We start from the raw sequence: 25,315 nt of genomic DNA, 5'->3' as shown, positions 1-25,315 counted from the left end.
TTCATAGGTCTATTTGTCTATCCCTGTGCCCACACTGTTCTAAGCACCGTAGCTCTACAGAATTTTGATACTTTCCTTCTCCCAAATCCCAAAGGTAACTTCTTTTTTTGTTTTTGTTTTTGTTTTTTGCTTTATGGCTTTCTATATAATTACAATAAAAATTGTTAGAATTATCTTGTATGAAACTACAAATGACCACTGATATTTTAATGAGGATTATCTCTAGAGATCAGTTTATAGAATTAATGTGTTTATGACTTTTAAATTCATGGACACAACTATATACATTAGTTTATGTCTTTGACATTGTTTAATGACTATTTGACTTATGTCTGATAACTATATTTTTATGCTATTTAAATGGTCATTATTTACTGGTACATAAAAATTTAGCTGACTTATTTATTGACTTATAACCAGATTTTTTCAAATTTTGTTAGTAAATGGAAGGATAGTTTTATTTTATCCTTCTAGTCCTTATAACTCATTTTCTTGTGGGTAAATGGGACCTAGACCTAGCATTTTCAAAATAAGAAATTGTTTGGTGAAACAAATCAAGAAAATGCAAGTAGAAATAATTTAGAATCTGGGGAAAATGTAAACATTCCTAAGAGTAGAAGTAATCAAGAAATTTGTGAAGAGCTTTACTATCAAAAAGTATGAGTCTTGTGTACCAGGTTGCTGTCCTGGTAAATTGTTTCAGACATTTAAGGAATAGATAAAGTGAAACACTATTACTAAAACATGACCAGAAGCAATTTGCTATCTTAATACTATTTGAAACACAAGCTATATTTAACAAGTAGAAGTATGATTATGTATTTAGTTTATTACAATACGGAATTTATACTAAAACATTTTTTAATAATTAACTATCTCTACTTTCTGACAATCCGTATGCTATCAAGATATCACTTAAGAAAATCTACCCAATATAAAATATTTTCTGCATCTAAATACAAATTTGAGACCATTTATGATTTGAATAAATAAAATAGATGACTATCTTAAGCCATACTTGGCATTATGGGGAAAAGCTAGACACAGCCCATCAGAAAGGCAGCCCTAGGTTGGCATGGTTGTGTATACCTGTAGTCCCAGCACAGGGGAGGTGGGCGCAGCAAGTCCCAGGTCTTTCTGGGCTAAATGACACAGACTCATGGTGGTACAGAGAAAACACAGAAAGGAATGCTAACCAGTGCTGCTGTTACTTGGCATCACTCTGGAAGTGCTAGATAACATAATGAAACAGGGAAACAAAATCAACATGAGACCAGCGTTACTATTTATTGGTAAAGCTACAGAAAATAAATGTTTTAAAACATGAGCTACCAATAAGGTAGTCATTTCCAAAGCTAATGCTGTTGTACTAGTAGACTTCTTTTCTATACTTTATTAGTAAGGGAAAATAGTGTTGTGTATTATCTTCTCTCCCGTTTTCTGTCCTCCCTTCTTCCTTGTGTTCTCTTTAACAAATATTTCTCTTAGAGCATACAGTATAAATTTGCTGTTCCAGGTGCTGCAGTTACAATGGCAAACAACTGAGTTATTTAAGTTTATGGGGATTTCAAAAGAACTACTGCAGTTGTATTCAATGCACTGAAAGCAAGCTTGCTATTTTGTCTGCACTACCTGTTCATAGATGTAGACATCTTACGTTTGTTTGGGTTTTTTTTTTTTTTTTTTGCTAATAATATAGTAATGCAGAACATTCTCAAACACAGCAGTATGATGCTCTGAATTTTTTTCATGTTGTTACTTTTAAAGCAGACTTATTTTAGAATAGGTATTAGTTATGTTTTATTGCTTTGGCTCAGTGCCTAACAATTTAAAGGAGGAAGGATTTATTTTAACCTTTCAGGGAATTCAGTCCATGTTTGTTTGGCTTCATGCACCTTGATAGTGTCATTGCTCTGGAAAAGGAGTTTCTTCACTTGTGTTAAGAGAGGGCCCAGAATAAGGTGGGAAATGTGGACCTAATATATATTATTTATTCGTATATCTCAATTTTATATATATATCACACACCCCAAGTTATATATATATATCACACACCCCAAGTGACTTCCTGATTTAAAATCTGCTCCAACCCCTTAAGTTTTATAGTTTAAAGTTTATAGTAAAATTACAAAGAATGTATAGGCAGATCCAATGTCCCATACTCAGTCTCTCCTATTAATGTCTTACAGAATGGCACATTTGGTAATTTGGTATAATAAATGAACTAACTACATTTCATTAGATTTTACTTAATATCTTTTTTTCCCATTCCAGAACTTGAATACACACACACACACACACACACACACACACACACACACACAATCCCAGCTCCTGTATTTATGTACTTACTTATTAATTTGAGACTATTTATCTCTGTAGTCTTTGCTGACCTGAACTTGCCATGTAGAGCAGTTTGGCCAGGAACTCACTCACCTGTCTGCTTGCTAAATGCTGTGGTTAGGTGCTGTTCACCGCCATGTCCTGCTAGTCAAACATTTTTTATAGTTTATCTCTTTCAGGTTTTTTTATTTTGTTTTGTTTTGTTTTTTTCAGAGCTGAGGCCCAAACCCAGGGCTAGTACTTGATCACTGAACAGGTTTTATCTCTTGTTTTTCTCTTTGATGGACTAAATTTGTTTTTGAGACAGACTACACGGATACAAAAAATGGTGCTTTTATATCTCATTTAGGGCTAGCATTGTGAACATGCTATTTTTTTGTATTTAACATAACTTTTTGTATTTAAACATAACTTGCATTTTGCATCAGTAGTTTTGTATTTAACATAACTTTTTGTATTTAAACATAACTTGCATTTTGCATCAGTAGTTTAATTTTGCTGTTACTGTTGGTGAACTTTAATCACCTCACCAAGATACTGTTCCTCAAGTTTTTCCACTGTTAATCTTTCTGTCCCCTCTTTTTCCATCCTATGCTCTTTGAGAAGTCACTATGCATAGCCTGTGTTGAAGATAGAAGTTGTGTATTTCGTTCCATTTGAGGACAAAATGTAAATAAATGAATAAAATGAATAAAAAACCCTAAACATGGGAGATTTATCTTTCCTCATCTGTTTTTAATATGCACTGATCCCTAAGATTGTTCTAGATTTGACCAATGGGAGCTTGGAAAATTTTCATTTTAACACGGCACTGTGTTTCCTTACTATACTGTTATTGTGATGTTTCTTTCTGTTTCTGGTATTGTAAGATGTTTCAAAGTCACCTTGCTTATTTCCTGCTCTAGTACTGAAATGAGTCATTCTCCACGGGACATTAGTTTCTCTTCTCTCTTCTTTCCTCCACAGTGTGCGTATGAGATTTTGTGGTCATGCCTGTGCATATGTGCATTTGTGTATTAAGGCCAGAAGCAGTATGTTTTTCATTGACTTTCAACCTTACTCAAGACAGAATCTCTCACTTAGCATAGAGCCCAGTGATTGAATAGGCTTGCTCACTGCAAGCATACAAGGCCTGCCTGTTGTTGCCCTACCCCAAGCACTGTAGTTACAAATGTCTGCCACCATGACCTTCTGCTTCTAATGGGTACTGGGGATCTGAACTCAGTCTTCATGATGGTATGGCTGCCACTTTGCTGGCTGAGCCATATCTCCAACCCCATGCGGGGTTATTTGATAAGAGAATATTAGAAACAACAGTCTGTGCTCTAGGTGTTCTCTCTCTCTCTCTCTCTCTCTCTCTCTCTCTCTCTGTGTGTGTGTGTGTGTGTGTGTGTGTGTGTTTGTGTGTGTTTTCATGTGTCTCTGTCTATGTATAGGCCAAAGGTTGAGGTAGGATATTCTATGCAGTCACGATCTGTCTTTTTTTTTTTTTTCCACTCACTGATCCAGCCAGTCTGGGATTCATTTGTCTCCATACCATCTCCCCCCTCACTTCTCTACCAATGTCAGGGTTATACGCATGCACCACTTGCCTGGGTTTTTACATAGGTTTTAGGGAATCTGAACTCAGGTCCTCATACTCAAGTACTTTGCCAAATGAGCCAGTTTCTCAGTCCCTGTAGGTGTACTTGTTGTTCCTGGATTATCAAAGACCCTGAACTGAGCAAGGAACATTTTAAAAAGAATTTGCATTTGTATATAGTCACACATAGGAATTTATGTATATACATATATCTGTATATATATGTTAATAGTGATGTCTGTATTAAGCTTTCATTATCTTTTACCTTTTAAAAAACATTTCTATTTTATGAGTAAGGGTGTTTACCTTGCATGTATGTATACCATGTGCATGCAGTATCTCACAAAGGCCAGAGGAGGGCATCAGAAACCCTGGCACTTAACACAGTTGTTATACGTTGTGTTAAGCCATTATGTCTGTATTAGGAACCAAAGCATGGTCCTCTGCAAGAACAGGAGTGCTCTTAACTGGGAAACCATATCTTCTGCTCCTTTCTTACCTGCTTTTTGAGGGATGGAGATAGAGACACTAGACTTTTTGTTCATTTGTTTTTCTATTTGTGTTGCAACAGGTGGTAGTTGAGGCTGGCCTTGAGTGCAGGTCCTCTTGCCTCTCCCTCCCAAATGCTGGTGTTACAGATGTGCATTGTTACACGTGGTCAGAAGCTGCTGCTGTTGAAGGCAGTGAAGGAATAACTTATTTTTATAGAATACTAGCAAACTTCAATTTTTCTTTTCCAAACTATCCCAGAAGAACGTCACAGAACATTAGTTTTCTTGGCAGGGGTCTCTTCTTCTTTTCCATGTTATGGCTATCAGCTAGTTTGTTTAGAGATAGAGTCTTCACTATTTAGTCTAGACTGGCCTTGAATTTGTCATTGTGTTGTTTTAGCACACCCAGGTTCTGCTGTTACAGGCTCGTTGGACTACCTTGCCTGATTTTGTTTAATAGTTTATATATTTTATGTTAATATATAATATAGATCTAACTTTCTTAAATTTGTTATTACATGGTCTGGCCATTTGGTACAAAAAAGACATTACTGTCAAAAATCTGGTTTTGAATTCTAATAAAATTGTTAGTTGTATAAAGTTGGAAGGGAATTTACTCTATTTTTTTTTCAATTAGGAACATTGTAGATCTGACACTTAACTCTAAAGAATCTACTGTGTTATTCACACTGTAACTTTTAAAAGTTACAGTGTTTTTAAATAACTTTATTTTTCGCAGATGCTAACATGGGTTTGTTTCCATTTTCAGTTTAAAATGAAGTTACTGTGAATGAATTATTGAAATTTTATCTAATGCTTTAGAAGTACTTATTTCTGGATAGTTAGATCATTCCATGAATAATTGTGTATTTAATGCACATTCACTTAGGTATTAGTATTAAGGACAGAGAAGTAAACATGATGTTCTTTTCTACCTCCTTAGAAATTCTAAGTGTTAATTTTGAAGGTAAACTCAAAATTCTTTTAAATGCTGCTACTTTGGGTTAGAGGGATGGCTTAGCAGGTGAGAGTCCTTGCTGTTTTTGCAGAGGACAGGGTTTGATTCCTAGCTTCCACATGGTGTTCCAGGAGCTTGATAACCTCTTCTGGCCTTAGTGAGAACTGGATGTACATGGTGCATACAAAAACAGACCGGCAAACCACTCACACATATGAAAATAAACTTGGAAAAAAGCTATTGTCTTGTTTTCTGAATTTCCTCTTTCTTGTAATAGAATTTTGATTAATTAGCATGAAATTTAAAAAAAAAAAACAGAAACATCTGGCATGGTCTATACTTTTAATCCCAGAGGCAGAGAGAGGGGCAGAGAGGCAGCAGCAGCAGAGGCAGGTGGATCTCTTTTAAGTTCAAGGTCAGTCTATATAACAAATTCCTGGATAGCAAGGGCTATGTAATGAGACTCTGTCTCCAAAATTAAACAATTTAGAATCTTCCCTTTATTTTGAGTTTTGGAGATATCTATGTCATTTTGTTTTGTAAGAAATTTTTTATTTTATTTATTTATTTATTTATTTATTTATTTATTTATTTATTTATTTTTAAGAGGGAGAGGGTGACAGTATTAGGAATATAACCTGAGAGGAATGTAACCTGGGGCAGTGGTGGCACACGCCTGTAATCCCAGCACTTGGGAGGCAGAGGCAGGCGGATTTCTGAGTTTGAGGCCAGCCTGGTCTACAGAGTGAGTTCCAGGACAGCCAGGGCTACACAGAGAAACCCTGTCTCGAAAAAACCAAATCCAAAAAAAAAAAAACCCCTAAAAAAAAGGAACATAACCTAAGACCTTGTGGACTTTTTAGGACTTGATCTACTGCTTTGTGTCTCAGAAACACATCTTTGTTTTTTTCCCCTTCTTTTTGACTAAAATACTGTTTGGACAGCAAAAGAGCAGGTGAATTTTTAAACTAATTTTAAATCTGACATAAAGTTGAGTGACATGTGCTTGGTTGTTCCACTTTCTGCGTGCCACTGTGAAGAGCCTGGAGATGTATGAGCAGTAACCAGGGATATCCGTTCCCATTGTTCATTGTAAATTTATTGAATCACTGAAATGAGGTGATGAAGTAAATTTATTTTCTGAAACGTGAACTTTTGAAAACCTAAATCAATGTCTTAGTTTGGTTTTCTGCTATGAACAAACACCATGACCAGTAAACAAACAACATTCAGTTGGGGCTGGCTTACAGGTTCAGAGGTCCATTATCATCAAGGCAAGAGCATTGCTGCATCTAGGCAGGCATGGTGCAGCAGGAACTGAGAGTTTTACATCTTTATCCAAAGGCAAACAGGAAAAAACTAACTTCAGTTAACTAGGAAGAGGGTCTTAAAGCGCACACCCACAGTGACATACTTATTCTAAGGTGACACCTCCAAATAGTACCATGCTCTTAGCCAAACATATTCAAACCACTACAATCAATTAATTCATTTTAGTTTGTGAATAAGAAAACTTGGTATGATTGAAGTATGTTTTTATCTCTTAAATAGTTGTCATCCAGTCCAGATGCTGCATTTAAGTACTAAGTATTTACATTTAGCTGAATATGTAGCAGTTAATTTTTTTTGTATTCCCCAGGTTATATACACTGGGGAATACAGGAAAAAGAAATGATCAATTACCCATGTAAGGTGTTGATATTTTAGTATTTTCTGTCTCCTTTGTTTTTAGTACAATTTAGCTTAATAATGACATGAAGAAAACAACTTAATGAAAGGCTACAAAGTATTTCTAAACACCACCAAATTTTCAAACAGAATAATAAACCCCTAGGAATTCTCCATGTTATTCTTCCTGATTTTACACACATACTCATTTGTATGTTTGTGTTTAAAGTGAGATAGCTCGTGTCCTTGGAAGAACAGTGAGTGCTTTCAACTGCTGAGTCATTTCTCTAGTCCCTAACTTCATATTCTTTACTTAAAACTATTACCTAAATAGCTATAGTAATCTTTTCTGTTGTCTTCATACAATTTTTTCATTCATTCATTCATTCATTCATTCATTCATTCATTCATTTATTTATTTATTTATTTACATCCGGATTGTGGCTTCCCCCACAGGCCCTTACAATCTTTTCTTTCTTTCATTCATTCATTCATTCATTCATTCATTCATTCATTTATTGACTTTACATCCTGATCGTGGCTTCCCCCACAGGTCCTTCCCTCACCCAGTCCTCCCACATTTCCCTCCTCTTTTCCTCTGAGAAGGATGAACCGCCCCACTCCACCCCATATCACCCCACTCTGGCATATCAAGTGACTACAGGACTAGGAACATCCTCTCCCACTGAGGCCAGACAGAGTGGTCCAGTTAGGGAACAGGATATACAGGCAGGGAACAGATTTAGAGACAGTCCCTGCTCCAGTGTTGGGGGCTTGCATGGAAGACTAAGCTGCACATGTGCTACATGTGTGCAGGGACCTCAGTCCTGCCGTGGTTGCTCTTCGGTTGGTGGTTCAGTCTCTGGGAGCCTCCAGGGGTCCAGGTTAGTTGACTCTGTTGGTTTTTCTTGTGGAGACCCTATCCCTTTCAGGTCCTTCAGTGCTTTTCCAAGATCTTTCAGAAGACTTCCTAAGCTGTGTCTAATGTTCAGCTGTGGGTCTCTATCTGTTTCTATTGACTTTTGGGTGGAGCTTCTCACAGGACGGTTGTGCTAGGCCTTTGAGCATAACAGAATATCCTTAATAGTGTCAGGGATTGGTTCTTGACCATAGGATGGGTATCAAGTTGGACCAGTCATTGGTTGGCCATCTTTATACAATTTTTAACAACATACTAACATCTAATCTGTTTATCCAGTCCCTATTTAGCTGTTTCTGAGTTTTATCTAAATGGAAGCATATTGCATTTTAAAAATTTGTATGTATAGTGAGATACAAAATAAAATGAATCATGTTTAGAGTTGGAGAAACCCATGTTCTGAGTTTCACTCTACAATTTAGCTATATGTGTTTTTTGTGTTATACAGGATGGCTGATATATGTGTACATATATGCTCATGTACCTGTGTGCAGATGCCATGGCACATGTGTGCATGTGTGGAGGCCAGAGGACAAGTTCGGGTGTTAGTCTTTCCTTTCTGTCTTGCTTGAGACAGTCTTTTTTATTGTTTGCTGATGTATACCCAGACTGGCTGGCTCACAAGATTCTAGGACTTCTCTTGCCTGTTTCCCCTGTTACCATAGGAGCACTGGGATTACAGACCTGTGCTACTGTAACCAGCTTTTTATGTGGGTTTTTGATATTGGAGCTCCAGGTCCTCAAGCTGGTGCACCACGTCATCTCCCCAGTCCTTTACTATGTCTTTTGAGGACAGATATGTTTCATGTTTTTACTTTTTTTGAGAAATGGAAATGATTTTGTATTATAATTATTAAAGACAGTGATTATATAATCACTGATATTTACTAAGCAGATGATGGAAAGTAATATTGTTGTGTTAAATGAGTCAGCATCAGATATACTGATGCCTAGTGAAAAGAGACAGTTTTCAGTTCGTGCACATTACATGCCTCCTGGATTGGACTTACTCCGGTGTATTGATAGGTATGTTTTAAAACCGTAAAAATACGAGGCTGGAACAAGATAACTTGTTTAAGATGATAAATTTGAAAAGTTTGAATACTGAATTATCCACAGAGCTGTCTTTTCCACAGAACAAAGGGCATACTTAGAAACATGTTTGATGAGCCAGTCTACTTGGGAGGCAAAGGCGGGAGGAGTGCAGGTTCAAGGGCAGCCTGAATTTTCCATCCCAGTTTTCAGGCAGCCTGGAGAGTGTAGTGAGGTGTGTTCCCACCCTTACCCTCAAAGACAAAGCAGAAAAGAGAGCAGAGTAAGGCCTGGTAGTTCAGTCTGTAACCTCAGGTACTCAGGCCTGAGGAAATGGACGTTCAGGGCCTGGGTACATAGTATGGTCTTGTCTTAAAATACAAAGTTAAAAAAAAATGTTACTTTTGTAGTTCAGTCGTCAATAGTTACCTAGCATATGTGAGACCGGCCATATGTTGGGTCAGTACCTAGTGTTGGAGAGAGGCGGGGCCAGGGCATGCTGAGGAACAGGAGTCGTCCTAGTATTTGCTGTTTGACATTAGCCAGCTTTTAGTTACCTGCTTCTCATGCTTCAGTTTCTGTACCTTTTAAATGTGCACGACCTTTTCTGTATGTGAAGAGTTTATAGATATGTCTATATGTACATTGATTTGTGTATATGTATGCTTTTGTGCTTCCTTATTTTCTACTTTTTGAGACAAAAACTCAGTATGTAATTAAGGTGCCTTGCACATTTTGTACCTCAGTACTTGTTTAATAAGCATACACCACAATCATGCCGAGTTTACATGTGGCTGTGGTATATTTTATTTATGATCCTTTTGCTATCATTTTTTATTAATGTACATACTCACTGGCTTTGGTTAGATGAACAAAAACTAAGGTTTTTTTTTTTGTTTGTTTTAATTAAGCTTTGTAAGTCTTTGTCTTGCAAGGTGCAGATGAACATGTATGCCTTTTTTTAAACCTCATGAGATTACAAGTGTGTACTACTATACTTGTGCATATAGTTATTTTGTTTTTAAATAAATTAAGGTCACATTTAATTACAGGTTCATGTGACATGTCTACTTCACAAAATCTAACCCCAAACCCATGCCGCTTATTTTTTATATACAAATTTATATATTTTTTTAAACATACAAAGTATGTATATTCTTTGATATTTTGACACCTGTAAAGAAACCTTGCTTTCTGGGAGAGACTAGACTACCTTTCCTAAGACTAGTGGATTCCTCTTTTTGTTTTGTGAATTCCTAGGAATAATACACTGTCAGAGAGTATGTCTTTAATATACAGCAGATCAATTCAGAGTCTATACCCTAGTCATATCTCTTATCTCTGTCTCATACACTAAAACAGTTTTCTTCTGATCATCCATGGCAACGATGTCGTGTCAGGCATCTAGAGTCTGTCCCAGTAGCCTGAAGCCCATTGTGACACATTCAACTAGCTAATCTTAGATTGTCTGCCCTGGCCTGACCTGCTTTGCCTTCCTAGGGAAGACAGAGTACAGGCTCTTGGGCTATGATTTCCCCATGTTTCTTCTGCCTCTTTTTGTTTGTTTGTTTGTTTGTCTTGTTTTGTTTTTCTCTGTATCCCTGGCTGTTTGAGTACTTACTTTGTAGACCAGGCTGACCTCAAGCTCAGAGATCCACCTGCCTCTTCCTCTTGAGTGCTGGAATTAAAGTCTTGCATCACCACCACCTAGCTCTTCTGCCTCTTGACCAAACTCATTGCTTTCCTATGTGAAGTGAATTTTTCTTTAAATGACATTAACATCTCCATTTTGCATTTTAATTCTGTAAATTAAAATCATATGGACATGTATAATTTGAACACTTACAGTCATACATTATCTTTTTGTCATGCTGTATCTTCACATTGACTTTTTTTTGGATTGGATTTTTTATTTGTATTTCAAATGTTTTCCCCCTTTCCAGGTCTCCCTTTGGAAACCCCCTATCTCATTCCCCCTCCCCCCACATTGACTTTTTTGAAACAGGGTCTTACTGTGTAACTCAGACTGGCAACTCATGTTTGTTCTATCTTAGCCTCTCTTGGGCTGGGGTTATGAGAATATGCTACCAGATGTCCACTCTTCTGACTAATTCTTTCTGTTCATAATTCCTTATGTTATTTAGAAGGGCACGACAACAGTATCCTCTGTTTGTGTTAATTTTATGGTATAGTATTTTTGTTCTGAGCTATCAAAACCCAGGCTCTACAAAAGAGTTTCATCTCTCACATGTAGTTTAACCTATTTAAATGTTTCCTTAGCATGTTTATGTAGCCAGACTTTTACTATTTTGTTGGATATTCTTTCTTCCACCCTTTTCCACCTTTTAACCTCCTGATACCAGGTAAGAGAGAAAAACGTATAGAGGGGAAAGAAAAGATATCCCTGTGTAAGGTCAGCAGTCAGAACGAGAAGGATGTTACCGATAGACTACTTCCTGCTGATTAGAGGCATTGAGTTCCTTGGAGCAAGTGTGATCTTTGTTGTCAAGATATCTCATTTCTTCTTGTTTCTTCTTTGTACAAGACTACTTAAAAAACAGCAACCAACAACCCCAAAACCTCTCAGGGCCCTAGCATTTATATTCCCTCTGAAAAGTCCCCAGAATACCTAATATCGAACTGCAGAAACATACCTGCCGCTGGCAAAATCACACCCCTGCTAGAGCATGAGGTAAATCATAGTCAGCTGCTGTGGACAATCTAAAGCAATATCATATCTCACACCTTGGATTAGAACAAAAACATATTCTTGCAATATTCCTGTGTTTTTTAAAGAAACCAAAACTTGAAAATTATCACTACATATTTATATATCTTACAATGTATTTAGCATTTAAAAGCACCACCAGCCAACTTTTTGTTTACATTATTATAAATGGTATCCTAATAAAACAATAAGATAATAAAATCTGAGTTTTAGACTTACTGTACTCAAATGACAATCCCTACTTTTATGAACTAATAAATTTTATTTTAGGTTAATCTAAATAGTAGCTCTACATGCTGGCTTCTTGAATATTTCAGCATTTCATTTTGACTGCTTACTGATCCATGGTAGAGTTTATATTTGTGTAGGAATTTTTTTTTTAACTTTTTGTTTTTGAGACAGGCTTCTGTGCTCTTCCTATATAGGTTGGGCTGGCTTTGAATTTGTGATTCTCTAGTCTGAGCTTCCAGAGTGCTGGGATTACAGATTACACCACCTCACCCCATGCTTCAGACTAAAGGTGTGTTTCTATTGCTGTTGTTTTAATATCAACCAGACTTGGTTGATATTATCAACCATATCAATCATATCAGTCAACCATATCAATCATTCCTTATTACAGTGATATAAGTGGAATACTAAATGAAATACTAATACTTTGGTATTCTGTGAGTAAATAGTAACTTAAGTTTATTCTTATTTTTAGCATTGATTATTTTTGTTTTACTTTTTTGCTTATAAGAGATTGTCTTAAAAATCAGCTACTAGAGTGGAAGAAGTAAGCCTGTGTTCATTTAATATGTAAATCAATTTATGTAGTAGGTAGCATGTTTATGATTTTTTGTTATACGTAATTGTTACGGGAAATATTAAAAAATCAAATCTGCCAACTCTCTGTGGTACTGGACTATGCTTCTGCCTGCCCGCCAACTCTGGCCATGCCGGACCACAGGGCGGGAGGGGCTCCTGCAGGGCCATCTCTCTGGGGGGCTTCCCCCAAGTTCCTCTCGCTACCATGCAATGTCCACGCACCCCATGGCCAGCCATCTCAACACCTAATTACCTTGTAGAATCATGATTATTAAAGCTTAATTAACCAAACAGATTTATGTAGCAATGATATCACAATTTACAAGATGCCAATAAAATAATTTTAGGGCCAATTGATAGTGATCAAAGCTTTATCCCAATATTTCTAAGCTTGTGAAATCATAGCTGCTTGTGGCTGGTAAAGCCATTTTCCTTCCTCCTACCCTGAGACAATCCTCTCTCTTAGCTCCGCCTCCCTTTTCCCTGTCCAATCACAGGCCTCCCACTGCCCTCATGTGATTGGGCAAGAAAATCCTGCAACATGTAACCTATTTGACCATTTTATTGGTAGTAGAAGTAGTAGTTGTCTTTCTCCCTTCCTCCTATCCTTCTGTTTCCCCTCTTCTAAATGCTTTCTTCTTATGTTGTGGTAAAGCATGTCTTTCAAGCTATTTATTGCTATGGTATTCATTTTGCATACTGCCTTTGGCTGAATGTTGCACCAAGATGAAAGTTAATGTTCTTGACTTATTTGTGCTTTCTCCTTGCTGTGTTATTTTGGTGATTTGAAACTTAAAAAAAAAAAAAAACTTAAAATATATTTCTGAGCTTATCACTTTAAGTTTTTATGTTTCCCTATCTTGTCAGATTTAACAAGCTTCTTAGTTTAATGGCAAAACCCACAATTTTTCAGAGTCAAGATGCTTTCAGCTCTCTGCATTTACATCTTAATTAGCTTTTGCCTACAACAAGCTAATAATGCCTTTGTTTCTTCATAAAGAAGTAATTAATAGGCTCATTATGATTAGGCAAACCAAAGGAAAGAACATTGCATATCATCTGTGGGTATTAAGTGCTTTAGAACATCTTTCATGCTATACCGTGTGTGTTCTGGTTTGCTTTCTGTTGCTGTGATTAAAAACACTCTGATCAAAGCAACTTAGAGAGGAAAGAGCTGCCTTGGCCCACACTTCCAGGTCACAATACCCTACTGAGGAAAGGTGGGGCAAGAACTCAAGCAGATCTGTGGAGAAAGGCTGCTTAGACTCATCTCTAGCTTGCTTGCTTGCTTGCTTGCTTTGCTTTCTTTTTTATTTAAATTTTACTTATTCACTTTCCATCTTGCTCACTGCCCCCTCCCAGTCATCCCCTCCCACAATCCTTCCCCCATCCCCTTCCCTTTTCCTCTGAGGTGGTAGGTAGGGGTCCCCTTAGGTATCCCCTCCTACCCTTGCACTTCAAGTGTCTGTGAGACTAGGTGTTTTCTCTACCATTGAGGCTAGACAAGGCAGCCAGCCCAGCTAGACATATCCAGCAAATAGGCAACAGCTTTTGGGATAGCCCCTGATCCAGTTGTTCAGGATCCACACGAAGACCAAATTGCATATCTGCTATATATAAGCAGTACATACCATACAGGGAAGCCTAGGTCCACCTGTCTATGTTCTTTGGTTAGTGGTTCAGACTCTGAGAAGCGCAAGCAAGGGTCCAGGTTAGTTGACTTTGGGTCTTCCTTTTTTTTTTTTTTTTTTTGGTTTTTTGAGACAGGGTTTCTCTGTGTAGCTCTGGCTGTCCTGGAACTCACTCTGTAGATGAGGCTGGCCTTGAACTCAGAAATCCGCCTGCCTCTGCCTCCCAAGTGCTGGGATTAAACGTGTATGCCATCACTGCCTGTCCTGTTGGTCTTTCTGTGGAGTTCCTATCCCCTTCTTGCAATCCTTCCTCTTATTCTTCCATAAGAGTCCTTAAGCCCCAGTCACTGTTTGGCTGTGTGTCTGTCTGTCTGTGTCAGCTGCTGGGTGGAGGTTCTCAAGACAACATATTCCTGTCTGTAAGCATAACAGTATCATTAGTAGTGTTAGGGATTGGTGCTTGCCCATGGAATGGGTCTCAAGTTGGGCTGGTTATTGGTTGCCCATTTCCTCTGTCTCTGCTCCGTCCCCCTCATGCCTGCATTTCTTGTAGACATGAAAAATCTTGGGTTGAAAGTTTTATGAGTGGGTTGGTGTCTCTATTGCTCCACTGGGGCTCCTGCCTGACTACAGGAGGCAGCCTCTTCAGGTACCACATCCCCAATGTGAGTCATAGGTAAGGTCACCCCCCCCCCCCCCATTCATTCTTGGCCACCTCCCTTATCCCAGGTCTCTGTCTCCTCCTAGAGATTTCCCCCACCTCCTCATCCCTGTCAGTTACGGGTTTCCATTCATTTTCATGGCCATCTATCCATCTGTCCTTCCCCACACCTAATCCTAAACCCCTAGTCCCCTACCTATGCCCCACCCTCCCACTTCCCTTCCTCTGTCTGCTTCTTATAACTGTTTTATTCCCCCTTCTAAGTGAAATTCAAGCTTTCTGGTTTGGACCTTCTTGTTAGCTTCTTTGGGTCTGTGGACTGTAACATGGTACCTGTATTTTATGGCTAATATCCACTTATAAGTGAGTACATACCATGCATGTCCTTTTGGGACTGGGTTGTCTCACTCAGGATGATATTCTCAAATTCCATCCATTTGACAGCAAAATTTCATGTTTTCGTGGTTTTTGATAGCTGAATAGTATTCCCTTGTGTAGATATACTTTTTTTATCCATTCTTCAGTTGAGGGACATCTAGGTTGTTTCCAGGTTCTTGCTATTAGGAATAAAGCTGCTATGAATGTAGTTTAGCAAGTGTCTGTGAGATGTTGAAGTTTCTCATATATACAGGACCTACCTACCTAGGGATAGTGCCTCCCTCAGTGGGCTGGGGCCCTCCTACATTAGTTGTCATAGACATTTCTTCAGGCCAATCTGATCGAAGCAATTCTTGCATTGAGTTTCCTTCTTCCTAGGTTGTGTCAAGTTTACAATAAAAATAACCAACAAAGGGAAAACTAGATTGATCATGTGTTGATGATTTCAGATTTTCTTCGTAAGGACATGGGCAAAAGGGTTCAAGAGATTTATCTCTTTTCCTTGGGGAAAAACAAACAAAATTGTCTTTCCTCTTACCAATGTCCTTACATTTTTTGGAAGAACGTTTAACAGTTCTTCTAAAAACAGCTTAAGAAACTTGCCTGTTTCTTAATTCTGATATGCCTATGTTCTAATCAATGTTTTCTGTTTGTAAAAGCCGTTGCTTAGGTCTTGATCATTGCTGGGCTTCTGTTTTGTATCTTATGCCTCTCTCCTTGTTTTATCTTTTGTTCTTTGAAGTGGTAAATGAGCGTATTTGCCGATTCCCTGGCAGAACTCTTCCCAGTTTATATACATTAGTTTAGCTAACTCTGTTGTTCTTTATGAATAAGTCCTTCATTTTCAAGTTTTATTTTTCACATAGTATTTTTTTTTGTTGGACTGATTGTTATTTTTAGGGTTATAAAGAAATTAAAAGAACAAATTGTCTCAATTATTAACAGAGTTGGTTTTATAATGGTGGCATTCTTAATATGATTCCTGTGTACATAATCATTGTTTTTATAACTAGAGCATAGATGTGGGTGAGAAAGAACTAAAACATCTACTTCATTAAAGGAAATTGGGACAGAGTTTAATTATATTAGTAAATACCAAGATTAAAATAGTACAATATAATCTAAAAGAATAGTTATGATCTAATCTGTAATCATTTCAAACATGAGTAGCAACAAATATTGTTTAATAACTCTCAAATATTTGAGTTATATTAAAGTTTTTGAAGCAATAGATGAAATTAAGCTTCATTAACTAATTTTAAACTTTTTTTAGGTAAATGAATTGGTGGATGCCAGAGATGTCGGCCTTGGTGCTTGGTTTGAAGCACATATACGTAGTGTTACTAGAGCTTCTGATGGACATTCCCGTGGCAAAACTCCACTGAAGAATGGCAATTCTTATAAAAGGACTAATGGAAATGTAAATCATAATTCCAAAGAGAACACAAATAAATTGGACAATGTACCCTCTACGTCTAATTCAGACTCAGTTGCTGCTGATGAAGACGTTATTTATCATATCGAGTATGATGAGTAAGTGCTCATATTACTGAGGACTTCGTGTTTTCGTGTATAGAAGCGAAGCTTTGCATTTCAAGATTATTTTGAATAGTCTTTCTGAAGAAACCATTTAGGGGTCATGTTCAGTCTTTGTTTCTGCGTGTTTAGAGTTTGTTACCCAACAGTAAGGGCTCTTTCCCTGTCAGTCATCTCTGGCTTAGAAGTGGCTTGTTTTTAATCATCCCACTATCATCTGTTTTAGGATGTTCAGATTTCTATTTGTTTGTTAGGTTTTGGTTATATTTAATATTTTAGGAAACACTGTAATAGCTATAAGAATAAGGTAAAAAATACTGAAAACTGCTTTTAATTGACATAATTTACATAATCTTACCCATTTGAAAAAATAATTCATTGATCTTTAATATGTCCAATAAGATTATGCATTATCACAAAATTTAGAACTTGTCCATCTTTCTTATCCCCAAATAAGAAATCTCATGTGAATTGACAGCCATGCCCCTGTCTTTGTTTCTAGATAAAGTTATGTTCTGAAGTTTTATGAGGGATCATGGCTTTAAGGGCCGAGATTCTAATACTAAATTTTTATTAAAAATTGTGGAACAAAAGTTAATGACCACACTTAAATATTATTAAACACCCAGAAACTCCTTGCCATGTGCTATGAACACAAATCTTAGAATGGGTTGTGCATTTTTATAGTACAAGATGGTTATAAGAAAACTTACTAGACAGAAAATTGGGGTGGGGGAGTGGGATTAGAAAAGGGAAAAAGCAGAGAACAGAAAGGAAAGAACAGAAACAGCCTTGGTCAATTTCTTGATGAAACATCAACCAACTTCTACCCTGTTAAGCAAAATACTTAATTGAACAAAACTTATCTTGCCCCAGGTTTTGAGAGTCACGGGTTCATAGGTCCATAAGTCTTACGAAGAATGGTAACCTGGGGAGCCAGGATTGGGCACGACTGTGAGAGTGACCTCACTGAGCACTCATAATTGCATAGATTATTATTAACCAAATTTGGGTATGAAGATTAATGTCAGAAGATTCCCATCTTTCAATCTTGTGTCCACATCAATAAAATTGAGCTAATTGCTAATTGGCATTCAGATAATGAACCACTCTAATACTCTGGAGCTCTCCTGTGTTAAGGCATGGAGTTAGAAATATTGTTTACTTCCATTACAGATTGTGGCATTTATTCCCCAAAATGACAGTCTCATTTATATTTTTTCTTTTTTTATTGGATATTTTCTTTACTTACTCTCTTTGAGGTCCTCAGATAAATGGTGGAAATTCCCTGATTATAGTCAGATATCCAGTGGGACATTTAAGAATCCCTTCAAACACATGCCTTATTGGTGGTATGCTTCATGGCCATCTTTAGACCAAAACCCTGTATACCAGGCAATCATATGCTCAGAGCAGCGTCTATACAACTGACAGCCCTGGCATATGTGAAGGACTTCATGTACATGTAGATAATTCATGCAGTTCTTATGGACAAAGGCTCCTTCTGTGTAGTTTTTGCACTTTAAAACTTCTAGTCTTATAGCAATACTGTCGTGATAGTATCAATTACTTCTCATGGAGATATAAATATCTTCTGAGTACAGTAGGAACTGGAAAGTCTTAAGAATGGCTTTGTGGAATTCTGCCATATCACCAGTATTTTTAATGAAACCCAACAGGATAGAAAGAAAGGGTTGAGCAGGTGAGCAAAGGGTTGAGTTGAGGTCTCCTTCCTTGAGCCATCTTACCACAAGTATGTAATTTTATAAGGAGAAATGAATAGTAACATGGAATAATACATTAGTATCACCATAGTAATTTTAGCATGGTTTTCATACAAAACCAATTTTAACCCATTTTGTAGGATAATTAGATTTTCTTTTTGAAGAAAAACATTGTTTTGTGCTCATTAGAATGTGAAGTTCCTCAGTAAAATCTATAAAGCTTACAGAACCTAGGAAATAGAGAAGAAAACGTTGTTTCAGTGGTATAAAACAGAAGGCAGAAAATTTCATACTACTGTCAAAGACATGCTTTTTAACAAATGATGACATTTAACTTATAGCAATCAAAATAGAAATTCATTTAAAATGGGGTTCATTATTGAAGTGAAAATAAATAAATCTGCATTACTTGAGCAAGTAAAATATGTTTTCTTATACCTCTAATCATTTTTAAGTCATAAACAAAACTAAGGAAGACAATAAAAATTGAGAAAGCTAAAAGAAGGAAGGAAGGAAGGGACTTAGAGGGGCTGGAAGATGGCTCAGGTTAGGAGAACTGCCTGCTCATCTAGGGGACCCCGACCCAGCTCCTACCTAGTAGTCACAGCTGTCTGTAACTATAGTTCCAAGGACATCCAGTGCCCTCTTCTGGCCTCTGCCAGGAATGCATGTGATGTATGAACATACATGTAGCCCAAACATCCATACAACATAAAGTAATAATAACAGTAATAGTAGTAATAAAGAAAATTTTGAAGGAGAAGGCATCAACAAACAACTTGGTATACACTCATTTTCAGGATATCTGGCAGCAACAATGGATGCCTTTAATCTTTACTTTTCTGATCCTTGTGGTTTGGGTTTGCTTACCAATACTACTTACTGCAAATAAATCAATCCTACTTTAATCATGGTCCTTGGTAATAGAACCAACAGTGATTCTGTAAAGAATCAGTGCTGGAAATGAGTTAATCAGTGGTTCTGAACCTGAGTTGTGACCTTTTAGGCTTGAACAATCTTTTCACAGGGGTTGCCTAAGATCTTTGGAAAATACAAATGATTACATTATGAATCATAATGGTAGCAAAATTACAGCTATGAAACAGCAACAAAAGTAATTTTATGGTTGTGGGTCACTATGAGGAACTGTTAGGAAGGTTGAGAACCACTGGTCTAAATCAACATACATATGAAATCTACAATAAATTTTATATGATAGAATTAAATGCTTTACCTCTGGAAACTTAAAGATAATTATATAGCTGGATTTTTTTGAGATACAAAAGATACGAGAAACTTAGTGGAAGATGTCAAAACATTTTTTATAAGAGAAAACAACTCTTTGACAAATTCTCTTTAGCACATATAAAGTATGCTGTATGCTGTATAAACTAGATGAGTGTGGTGGCAAACCCTAGTAACAGAGGCTGCTGGGGACGTGGCAGATGAGTCTTGACATCACGTGGAGAGGGGAATAATTCTTCTTAAAGCTTTGTGACCATTAAAAGAATGAATTTTAAAGTAGAATAACTACCTGTTGACTTTAATACATCATCAGACAAGTCCATCTTTGGTAGAGGATGCATTGAAAAAATTGCTCTAGTGGCACATATAAACAGACTTACCCCTTCTCCACTTCTTTTCTGTTTAGTCAGCCAGCCATGGGAGCACGTGTGAATATCAGCACGCAGAAAGCATAAGCTTAGGGTCACCCAGAGCCACTAATCAAGTCCTTATTTTATTTTATCTGTTCTGTTTTGTTTTGTTTTCCAAGACAGCATTTCTCTGTATAATAGCCTTGGCTATCCTGCTGTTTGTAGGACAATAGCAGGCTACTCAATTTCTGACTAGCCTGACTGAATTCACAGAGATCCCCCTGCTTCTGCCTCTCAAGTGCTGATATCAAAGACATGTGCCATCACACCTGACTTCAAGATCGTGTTTCTAAAATAAACAAAACATAGCCAGTGAGGCAAAGAAAATAGACAGGCTCTTTCTTTGTTGCTCAGTTTGACCCCAAATTTCTGGTCTCATAAAGTCCTTTTTTTTCAGCCTCCAAAGTATCTAGGGGTACTGACTCATGCCACTGTGCAAGCTATAACAAATTGTTTTTGCCGGGTTGCAAGATTCAAGGGAGGCAGTGGAGTGTAAGGTGGTTGTCCCAGAGGATGCTGTCATCGTTCCGTACTGTGTGGAATTGTCTTACATCTCCAGGGGTTCACAGCACCTGTGTGACTAACCAGGTGCATAGGCAGAGTAGAACCTAAAATGTAAGGCCATAAAGCTGTGGTGAAGAGCAGTGGAGAACTCCACCTTTATCTTGAAGAACTTGAATCATGTAAGCTCTTATTGTAAAAGCTTCATCTAGAAGGTTCTGCACAATAATACAGCAACATCCAAACTTCAAATCTCTGAAGAGAAAGTGTAGTTTGATTTGAGATATGGCCATTGAATAAACAGTGGTCGTTTTTTCAACTGGAAACTGGGATACATACAGAAGATATGTTGTAAAGAGAATTTGTAAAATTAGTAGTTACACTAAATGATTTGAGTCTTCACTATAGGTTTTATTTTCAGAGCACTTAGGATGTTGTAAATAGCCTCTCAATCATCCTATTTATGATACTAAGCACTACAGTTTTTTCAGTGACCTATGTTTTTGTTTATTACATTAAGCTTTTTAATTGCACTTTTAATGTCAGAGTGCTGCTGTATGAACTGGACAAGTGCAATAGCTTATGTAAGCTGTGCTCATCACTTTAAATGGAATTGCTCAGAAGTTGCTTTAATTTTAATCAGTTAGTAAGAGGCAGTCTTCAAACTCCTGGATTTGTGAACCTCCAGAGTATTAGGATTACAGTACCTGAATGAATGCCTCACTCCCCCTGAATTGGAGGTTAGGGCTTGAGCTCAGGACTATAGCAAACAAGGCAACTACTCTACTACTGATGTAAACCCCTAGCCCTTTGAAAAGCTATTTTTATCATAAAAGTCATATCTTACATATTATTAGACTACATGAATTCTCAGTCTGGGACGAGAGACTCATTGGAGAACAGAATGGCTTGAGAATCAAATCAGGATACATAGGCATTCCTTGTATCAATCAGTTCCTTTCTACTTAAGCAGAGATAACAGTTTTTAATCTATCTGAAAAATTATGTTTCAGATAAATTAAGTTGTTGTTGGTTGTTTTTATAGATAGAAGGATTTTAAAAACCAAGAAAACTTGAACTAGGAATCATTAACACTTTCTCAAAATTATAGATACATGCCAGATATGGTGGCACATGCTTCTAATCCCAGCACTTGAGAGGCAGAGGCAGAGGCAGGTAGATCCCTGACTTCAAGACTAACTTGGTCTACATAGTCAGTGCCAGGACAGCCAGGGCTATATAGGAGACACTATTTGTAAAACTCAAAGGGTGTGTGTGTGTGTGTGTGTGTGTGTGTGTGTGTGTGTGTGTGTGTGTTAGAGAAAATGTGTTTATACAGAAGTTAATGTTGACAAGTTTTTAAGATAATAGGTTTTTCTGATTTATATCTTCGGAAAATTCCTTGATGAATATAGACTCAATTGTTGAGGGCTTCTTGTAAAGAATGTGTAGCTTGTCAGTATTACAGCCTAGGTTAGGCTGTTATCAATGATTTATGTCTTATGACAGCTAATATAAATAAAGTATGTGTGGTTAACAAAGTGTCTGACACAAAAGTAGTTGGTTTTTACCTCCCCTCAATTAGTATCTCTTGTCTTATTGAATCTTATCAACATGATATTTGGAAAGAAATTTATTATCTGGAGATTTGGATTTTAATGAATTCTTAAGGTGTTTTTAAAAACATCCTTAGTGGCCATACATAATTTACCTGTAAGGAAAGTCATCTCCTTTTCCTCACAATAAAATCCTAAGTCCTGGGGAAATATAAGGGTAAGGAAAATTTTTGTGTTTTTAGGACACAGTTTCATGTATCCTAAGCTGGCCCTGAACTGCTGTGTAGCCAAGGATTATCTTGAACTTCTAAGTTTCCTTCTTCCTTCTCTCGAGTATGAATGCTGGACTAAGAGACTTGTGCTACCATGCTGGTTTATGTGGTACTGAGAATTAAGTACAGGGCTTCCTACCCTTTAGACAACCACTCTACCAACTGAACTCTCTCTTCAACCCTGAAAACTCTCTTGGTGATGTTATATGTAGAAAATAAAATAGAAAAGGATTAAAAGTAATGATATATCAAAGGAATATAAGCACTTTCAAATCATTAAGAGTCCAAGAAAAGGAAATGAACAGATTTTTCCTTATGTCATTTTGGTAAGCTTGTTCCCATTTATTTTTATGGCTTCCTGAATATTATTTATTCCTTCCATATATCCTTTAAATAGCCAAAATGTTAAAAATTCAAATGACATTTTAAAAGTCATCTAACAGGTCATTACAAAACTGGCACAGTGATCTTGGGTAAGGAGAGGTCCTCAGAGACTCCTGATGGTACCTATAAGATTGACTGGGGAGAGAATTCTGAGGACAGCCATTTTTTCCTGTTTCTAGTAAGTTATATGTATGGGATAGAATATAGTCTCACCGTGCTTTAGAAAGGGCCCCTGGGGGCTGGAGGGGTAGAGAGTCAGCACATCTCTAACTCCGTCTAGAAGTCACTGTGCTCACTGTGCTTCCTGAACTGGCTTCACACTTGGAGGAGGCATCCTGTCCTGGTATTTGATTGCTGGGTTATAGGCTTACAGACCTACCATTCCTTGTTAGATAATGTCAAGGCTTTTTTTATATACATGTGAATATTTATATTATGGGATACTTGTGTTTTAGTTGGTACCTTGGGTATCATCCTTAAAAATACCATGTACCTCCTTTGAGGCAGGATCTCTTACTGGCTTTGAGCTCACCATTTAGGCTAGTCTGGATGGCCACTGTGCCCCAGAGATCTCCTTGTTCTGCTTCCCTGGTGTTGGGATTACAACTGTGAGCCATCATACACAGTGTTTTACGTGGGTAACTGGGGGGTGAATTCAGGTTCTCTTGTTTGGATGAATGACAAGCACTTTACCACCTGAGCTCTCTCCATCCTTTGAAAATGTTAAATTTTACGTACCAAACTCTAAGATAATTTCTTACATGGATACTCTCATTTAATTTGTAGCATAGTGGTACTTACATGAACTCTTGAAGAAACCAATTCTATTACACAATTTTTCAAAGGTTGCATTCATGAAATTGTATGACTCCAGAGCCTAAGAGTTATCCAGTAGAAGAATGTCAGATCCTTTGGAGTTGGAGTTAGAGGTAGTTGTGGCCCACCCAAAATGGGTGCTGAAAACTGAACTTTGGTCCTATGGAAGAAGAGAGAGTGCTCTTAACCACCAGTTGATGTCTGCAGCCTGTTTTACTGAGTTAGGGTCTCATGTAGCTCAGGTTGGCCTTGAACTTGCTTTGTAGCTGAGACAGACTAACATTCCCAATCTATCCCCCAAGAGCTGGGGTTATAAACATGTACCACATCTAGGGCCAAGTTCTTTAATGTCTGATGTTTATCAAAATAACTGACATCAGACATTCTTTTGTTTGTAGGGAGATGGTAATGGGTATAAAGATGTCATATGTATATATAAATGTCATGTGTTGCTTTTGTGTTGAAATTGTTTTCATAACATGTTCGTGGTCATATTGAAATTGGGGTTGGATACTTGGATCCATAGAAATGTTGCAGTCAGTAGAGGGTCTATCACTGTAGCCCACGTGTTTTGGGAACTTGGAGGTCCTACTGTTCAAGCCTCATGAGTCCTGGTATCACAGGTATGTGCATTCACTTAAGGCAAAACATGCTATGGGTAAGAAAGACTGGAAGAATTAGTATTGGAGGTTAATTGTAAACATGCTAAGAGAACTTGAAGTGGTGTTTGTAATCACTCTCACCGCTACCATATTTGAAGCTATTCTCAGCCTGTGGTACATGTCTTTCAGTAATCTTAGTTATGGCTACTGCAAATAAAATCTAGAGAGGCAGTTGGTGGTTTTTGATGGAAGTAACTTTTTTATAAAGTAGCAAAACATGGGGTTCTTTTGAGAGTATTGATGTGTTGTGATTTTTTTAAAAAATTAAATCTTGTCAATTATGATTTCTTGATTTTGATAGAAAGATTTTTCTTATTAATGTTTGTCATGTTGATCTTGAGTATAGGGAGCTAGAATCAATCTGGTGCAATGACTAATTGTCCTGTTTCTTGTTTGTGACTAATCTGTTAACCAAAGATTTCCAAGTATATTTTTCTAGTGTTCTATGGATTACAAGGTTCTGAGTGGATTATAATCAAAAGGCTACTAGAAGGCATTAGATGTACATGTGACATCATTATTATCTTGAGTTGTGAGAGAACTTTGTACTCAAAAAGAAGCTTTATATATAAGAGTTGGTTTTTCACTTTTAAAATATGCATCATTTCTTTACATGAGTGTGTCTTGCAAGGTGGTCAGAAATAACTGTAGATTCTATCCAAGTAAGTTGTTTAGGATGCATGTTCCTGAGGTGCTCCTTCCTCATACGTGTGCTAGGTGGCCCTTGGAAAACACAGAAGTCTGTTCTTCACATAGAGATCCCAAAGCCTAATAAATAATAATAATAAAAAGAACAGTATATATTAGATTATGCAATAAACTGAGTATTTTGTTCGGGTTACAAGTCTTTAGATTATTGGTAAGATTTTAGTTTTAATTAATTGAAACTTCTGTACATGCATGTGTCTTTATACAATCCACATTCCATTCCTTTCCATTCCATTCCTACAACTTCTTCCCTACCTGTGCCACATTTCCCTCCCAACTTCATGTGTTCTTTCTCCCAGT

General features: G+C 37.2%; 1 protein-coding gene across 2 annotated transcripts in view; it reads left to right on the top strand.

The window, feature by feature from the left end:
- Uhrf2 (ubiquitin like with PHD and ring finger domains 2) overlaps positions 1 to 25,315 on the top strand; it is a 66,331-nt gene that overhangs the window by 9,997 nt on the left and 31,019 nt on the right. For both annotated transcript variants that reach the window (XM_052187348.1, XM_052187357.1), the window contains exon 3: positions 16,475 to 16,734. In XM_052187348.1, the coding sequence (XP_052043308.1) occupies positions 16,475 to 16,734 (260 nt within the window). The remainder of the gene's footprint in view (positions 1 to 16,474; positions 16,735 to 25,315) is intronic.

Source organism: Apodemus sylvaticus, chromosome 1 (genome assembly GCF_947179515.1).
Source record: "Apodemus sylvaticus chromosome 1, mApoSyl1.1, whole genome shotgun sequence".
Classification (NCBI taxonomy): domain Eukaryota; kingdom Metazoa; phylum Chordata; class Mammalia; order Rodentia; family Muridae; genus Apodemus; species Apodemus sylvaticus.
The sequence above is the reverse complement of the archived record's forward strand: the minus strand, read 5'-3'. Positions and strand labels throughout refer to the sequence as shown.